Genomic DNA, 6,553 nt, shown 5'->3' with positions numbered 1-6,553 from the left:
CTCGGTACCTCCCCCAGCACTGCAGCAGCCCGCCCCCGCGCCCGCCGCTGCCTGCCGGGGGGCCGCGCTGGCGTGGGGCCGCGGTGCGCGCAGCCCGCGGCGGGCGCTGGCCGTCTGCTGATCACCGCGCGTCCCCCGCTCCGCATTGCCCGGCCACGCGCGGAGCGGCGCGGAGAGGCGCGGAGCGGCCGGGCCGGGCCGGGCCGGGCCGGGCGGCGGCGCGCGGCGCCCGCACCTTCCCGCGGCGGTGTCATGCCCCAGGGGCTGCGGAGCGGCCGCGGGGCGCGCTGCGCTGCCGAGCGGAGGTAGCGGCTCGGCAAAGCCTCCCGCAGCGGCGCTGAGGTGCCGTGCCCCGCTCGCCGCCCCGTCGGGTCTCTCCGCCGCAGAGGGTCTCGGAGCCGCGGAGCCGGCGCGCCGGGCAGCATGGCCACCCTGCTCCGCAGCAAGCTTTCCAACGTGGCCACCTCGGTGTCCAACAAGTCCCAGGCGAAGATGAGCGGGATGTTTGCGCGGATGGGCTTCCAGGCGGCCACCGACGAGGAGGCGGTGGGGTTTGCCCACTGCGACGACCTGGACATGGAGCACCGGCAAGGGCTGCAGATGGACATCCTCAAGTCCGACGGCAGCGAGGAAGGCGCCGAGCCGCCCCTGGAAGGGGATATCCACTACCAGCGCGACGGCACCGGCCCCCTGCCGCCGTCCGCCTCCAAGGACGCGGGCGTGTGCGCGGAGCTCTCCGGCCAGGGCAAGCCCAAGATCACGGCCTGGGAAGCGGGCTGGAATGTCACCAACGCCATCCAGGTAAGTCCCGGCTGCCGCAGGCGCCCCGCTCCGCTCCCGCGTCCCCAGACCCTAGCGACTTCTGTGCCCGCCGCACAAATTGCGTCCGGGATCGCAAACCCCCTCCGCGGGGGGGAAAATATACATATATATATATATGTATATATATATTTATATATATATAAACCCCCAAACAAACAAACAAAAAAAACCCAAAGCCAGACCGTTTGCCCTGCCCCCCCCTCCCCCGCCCGCCCCCGCCCGCCCCCGAATAACGCGCAGAGCCAGGGAGGGGGCGGCGAGCCCCGCGGCGGGGAGCGGGGTCGGGAAGGGGGGAGCGGGTGGCCCCCGGGGTGGGCCCGGCCCGGCTCGGCTCCTCCCGGGGTCCCGGCTCTGGGGACGCCCCCGGGGGTCGCAGTGCACTGGGAGAAGCTGCGGGCGGAGACGGCAGAGATGAGGGCAAAGGCCGGTGTGCGGAAACTGTGCTGGCTTGTTCTGGGTGCGATTGCGCGGAAGTGTGCGAGTGTGCGGGTGTGACAGCACGGGTGTGATTGCGGGGGTGCGAGTGTCCGGGGGCCGTGTGTACGAGGGAGAGAAAGGTTGTGTGTATAGCTGTGTGTGGCTGTGGTTGTGGGGGTGTGATCGCGTGGCTGCGTGTTGGTGTGCATGGCTGTGATCGTGTGCCACTGAGCTAGTGCGTGTGTGTGAGCCTGTGACTGTGCAGCTGCGTGTGCACGGGAGCAGGCGCCCGCCTGGTCCTCCCTGTGAGACAAGCAACACAGTTTCCATTTTGTCTCTTTCCAGGGGATGTTTGTTCTGGGCCTGCCCTATGCCATCCTTCATGGTGGATACCTAGGACTCTTTTTAATAATTTTTGCTGCAGTGGTTTGCTGCTACACTGGGAAAATCCTTATTGCCTGTCTTTATGAAGAGAATGAGGATGGGGAGATAGTCAGGGTGAGAGACTCCTATGTGGACATAGCAAACGCTTGCTGCGCGCCCCGCTTCCCCACGCTCGGAGGCAGAATCGTGAACGTGGCTCAGATCATTGAACTGGTCATGACCTGCATTCTCTATGTGGTGGTCAGTGGGAATCTGATGTACAACAGCTTCCCAAACTTGCCTGTCTCCCAGAAGTCATGGTCCATCATTGCCACGGCAGTGCTCCTGCCTTGCGCGTTCTTGAAGAACCTCAAGGCAGTCTCAAAGTTCAGCTTGCTCTGCACGTTAGCCCACTTTGTGATCAACATCTTGGTGATTGCCTACTGCCTCTCCAGGGCACGTGACTGGGCCTGGGACAAAGTCAAGTTTTACATTGATGTGAAGAAGTTTCCCATTTCCATTGGTATCATTGTCTTCAGCTACACCTCCCAGATCTTTTTGCCTTCCTTGGAGGGGAACATGCAGAACCCCAAGGAGTTTCATTGCATGATGAACTGGACTCACATAGCAGCTTGCATCCTTAAGGGACTCTTCGCCTTGGTCGCCTATCTGACCTGGGCTGATGAGACCAAGGAAGTCATTACAGACAACTTGCCATCTACCATTAGGGCAGTAGTCAACATTTTCTTGGTGGCCAAAGCCTTGCTTTCTTATCCCTTGCCCTTCTTTGCAGCTGTGGAAGTCTTGGAGAGATCCCTTTTCCAAGATGGAAACAGGGCCTTCTTTCCTAACTGCTATGGGGGTGATGGGAGGCTCAAATCCTGGGGACTCACCCTCAGATGTGCCCTGGTAGTTTTCACCTTGCTGATGGCCATCTATGTCCCTCATTTTGCCCTCTTGATGGGTCTTACTGGGAGCCTCACAGGTGCAGGTCTCTGTTTCCTGCTCCCCAGTCTTTTCCACCTCAAACTCTTGTGGAGGAAGCTCTTGTGGCACCATGTCTTCTTTGATGTAGCCATTTTCGTTATAGGTGGTATCTGCAGTGTGTCTGGGTTCATCCATTCTTTAGAAGGCCTCATAGAGGCCTTTAGAACCAATGCTGAAGACTAAGGAGTGGCCAGAGTTGGTTTCATTAAAAGAGAATTGCATTGAGCATCGGCATAGCCAAATAATTCTGCATCCTTTTAATGAAGAGTCATTATTTTAGTTATGTGCATCCAACAAATTCTATGTCATAGAATCTAAAAACTAAATGAAATAAAAGGAAATAAAAGTGTTTGCCCTAAAGTCTTTTTAAATAAGCTAAGATTTAAATTTTTTTTTTGTTATTTAGATTTTTTCAGAGGAAAATATCTGATGCCCCACCCCATCTCCTCACTAGTTGCCTGAAGCTTGGCTCCCAGCAAATGACCTATTGGGAAACAATCAGTTTTCAATACTCTTTACAGATATGCAATTCAGTGTTTCAGGAGCTCAAACAGTTGCCAATCCAATGGATTTGGGTTACTGTGCTTACAATTAGAAGCGAATTAGTAGTGAGTGCTGGGAGCAGGAACCTTGTGAGACAGGTGTAGATGAGACCTAGATTGTGTGAACAGCCTGACAACTCCAAGCAACAACTGATGACCAGCGATGCCAGTTACCTCTAATGTTTACACTGTAGTTACATAGCACATAAGGACTGCTTAATTCTTCCATCTCAATTCATATCGAGGAATGGCGCTTCCCATCAATTACGATATTTTGCCTCCAACCGAAATCACAGAATTTGGAGTCTGCTTCTTGGTGATAGTTTTGTTTTGTTTGTTTTAACAAGTGGTACTTCTAAATTATGGGGGGGGGGGGGGGGAAACAACGTTGTTGGATTTGACATTGTTCAGGATACAGAAACAAAACTAAGACACAACTCATTTTGTGCAATCTACCAGATCCGTGGAGCTGTTTCCAATGTATGTGTGGTGTAATTGTGGTAAATAAGATGAAAAATGTATATCAGAAAAAAAAATCTATCTTTAACATATAATGTGGTACATAAATATATCAAACAATAAAGAGGAAACATAACCGACACGGCTGGCCTGGTCTGTTGGGGGCTCGCAGGTGCTGCGCAGGGCCAGGAGTGGAGGGAGGGCAGGTGGTCTCCGTGCTTTTCGGTGTTTGAGAGGGAGCAGGGGAGAAGGGAGAGCTGCCTCCGGTCCCGCGGGGGCCAGGGCAGGGGGGGCCGGAGCGGGCAGGGCCGGCGGCAGCGGCAGCGGCGGCGGCAGGGTCGGTCCCTGCCTCGGCCGCTTCCCACGGTCCCCGCGGGGCAGCCCTTGGAGGCAGAGCTCGGCATCGCCCCTTCCCTTTCAGCCTTTCGTGGAAGCGCCTCGCTGCTTTTAAGCAACGGACGGACAGACGGAGGTTTCTTTTCGCCGCCTTTGATCGCCCCGGGCAGACGGGGCGCGTTTCGCAGAGCGCGGTGCGGGCACTGCTAGCACAAGGACGGCACCGCAGCCGGGCACTTGTTTCTCATCACCTGTCGAATTAAATTGCTCGTAACAGGTCTGAAATCTGCATTTCGTGAGCAGCTCGTCCTGCGCCCAGCGAGGGGGGCGGCCGCTGCCCCGGCCCCGCTTCCCCGCGCCGCGCTGAGGCTCCGGGCTCGCAGGCGCCGTTTGCAAACGCATCCCGAGACTTTGCTTCTTGTGAAGGGGAAAAAATCCCACGAACAAACGAACGCCGTGGGGGAGAAAACGAAACGAAATAACGGGCTCAGAGCAGCCCTCGATGAACGAAACTCTCGTCTGAGCCCTGCCTTGCCCCAAACGCTGCGGCCGGGCGCGGAGCGGGGCCGGGGCCGGGGCGTTCAGCCAGGCGCTCTGCGTCCGCGCCCCCAACGCCTTGATCCGCAGCAGGAAAACGCTGGCCGTTTTAAAAGCGGCAACGGAACAAGTTATCCTCCGTGCATTCGCTGCTGGGGTACAGAGGAGCGTTTGCAAGCGCCGGGACCCGCCGGTGCCGTTCCCGTAGCCCCGCACCCGGGGCTTAGCGGCGCGTTAGCAGAAGCGGTTTCTATTCCGATTGCCCCCAAACTGTGTGCGGGCCCCGCTAGGGGCAGGCTCAGGGCGGGGGCTGCCTTCCCACCCGGTGGGACCGGCGGCGGCGGCCCGCCACGGCCGCGGGCAGCTCCGCAATGCGGGGCCGGGGCGCCGCGGCTCGCCCGGCTCGGGGCCGAGCGGCTGCGGCAAGCAGGGGGACGATCTCCCTTCCCCGCACAACACCAGCCCGCTTCCCTCGCGGGTCTCCCAAAGGAGGCCGAAGGGAAGCTTTCGGCGTGAGCCGGGTTTATTCCGTGTAGGGAAAAGCACCCCACGCGCGTCCAAGCCTCAGACACGCGTGCCGCGGGGCGGGCTGGCGCCGACCCCCACCTTGTGGCGGGTCTTTGCCCCCCCCGGACAAGCCACCCTCTGCTTCGATCCCTCCCGGGGCAGCTCTGCCCGAGGAGCCGCACTTCTCTCTCCTTCCCGGGGAGATGCACCTGTAACCGATCTCATCCTGCCCCAGGAGCCGGGAGCAGGTGAGCCGTGATCGACCTCCCTGCTGTGAAACGGGGCCGCCGGGAGCCGCCGCCAGGATGAAGCCCCCCCCCGCCTGCGCCTCCCTCCCTGGGGCCGGGGGCTGCCCGCGGCCCCCCACGCTCCCCACGCTGCCCGCGGCTCCCCACGGTGGCCGCGGCCCAGCGCAGGAGGCGGCGCGGAGCTGCGGGCGCGCTCGGGGCAGCGCAGCGCCCTCGCCCGGCCGCGGCCCCTTCGCACCGGGGCGGCGGGGAGTCGCCGGGCTCCCTCCGCCCGGGAGCCTGCCGTAACGGGCAGCAGGTCGGTGCAGGCTCTGGTTTCCAGGCCCGCCAGCCCTTGTCACCTCTCCTTCGAGTCACAGCCGCCTCCTTCCTTGGTTTCTGTTGCTCCTCTTTGCTGTGACCTCTCTGTTTCAGCCCCGCTTTCCTTCGAGAGTGCTGTGGATGGGACCAGCATGGGAGGAGATCCACTCCACCGTCCCCCCCTCCCTGTCCCATGTCAGGCTGAGCTACCCTTCGGGTCCCGAGAGTAAGTGGGGCGCTGAGGACCCCTGGAAGGTTAACCTTCTCCTTTGGGTGTTTGTATGCTGTGGTTTCAGGGTCCTTCTCCCTGTATTCCCCCCTCAGGCTGCAGGAGGCAAGTGGATGTGCCCAGGGCATCTGCATCTGCTGCAGCGGTAGCACAGCTCACTCGCCTGCCCTCGCAAGTGGTGCATGTGAATGTTCACAGATTGTTCTGGTGGTTTTGTGGTTTTTTAGGGGCTAAATTCTCTCTGGTTCAGGACACAAGATGATGGAAAATGTCTTATGGCACTTTAACTTTGCAGAGGTTTCAAAACTAATTTGGGATTTTCTTTTTTTTTTCCTTGTGAACAAAAATGGTTCCTGATCTGAGGGTATTTGGGGCTGTAGTAGGCTCTGTGCCTTTATCAGGATAGTGGGGGAAAGCCAGAGCAGCAGAGGGCTCCTTGTTTTGCCCTTGGTCTGTGCCATGGGGGGATGACCAGGCGAGTATGAGCAGAGACCATCACTCAGTGCGAGGTGTGTGTGCACCCGAATCCTCTCTATGTGCAACCTGACCCACGCACCGGCTGCCCTGGGAACAGAGCTACCCCAGCTAGAGAGACAGTTCCCACTCGTAGGTCCTACCTCTGAAACACGCTGTTGTGCACACATGTGCATGCACACACCTCCTGGGAGTGGAGAGGACACTGCCTGCCCCTTTCCTATGGGCTCCTTGACGTGCACCAAGCAGAGCCCTCCTGGCCCAGCACCCTCGGCACTGCTCTGCTTGCAGGACTCGATCCAGGACGCTGGCAGGAAGGAGGATCTGTGGAG

The 6,553-nt window shown here is 59.4% G+C and overlaps 1 protein-coding gene across 1 annotated transcript; it reads left to right on the top strand.

Annotated features, from left to right (window-relative positions):
- Window positions 1-423: 423 nt before the first annotated feature.
- SLC32A1 (solute carrier family 32 member 1) lies at window positions 424-2,822 on the top strand. Its single transcript, XM_067307820.1, has 2 exons — window positions 424-801; window positions 1,585-2,822. The coding sequence occupies exons 1-2, from the start codon at window positions 424-426 to the stop codon at window positions 2,770-2,772; spliced, it is 1,566 nt and encodes a 521-aa protein (XP_067163921.1). The 3' UTR covers window positions 2,773-2,822.
- The last annotated feature ends 3,731 nt before the right edge of the window (window positions 2,823-6,553 follow it).

The sequence above is a fragment of the Apteryx mantelli genome, chromosome 18 (genome assembly GCF_036417845.1).
Source record: "Apteryx mantelli isolate bAptMan1 chromosome 18, bAptMan1.hap1, whole genome shotgun sequence".
NCBI classification, from domain to species: domain Eukaryota; kingdom Metazoa; phylum Chordata; class Aves; order Apterygiformes; family Apterygidae; genus Apteryx; species Apteryx mantelli.
Note: the sequence above shows the minus strand (reverse complement) of the source record. Positions and strands in the feature narration are given on the sequence as shown.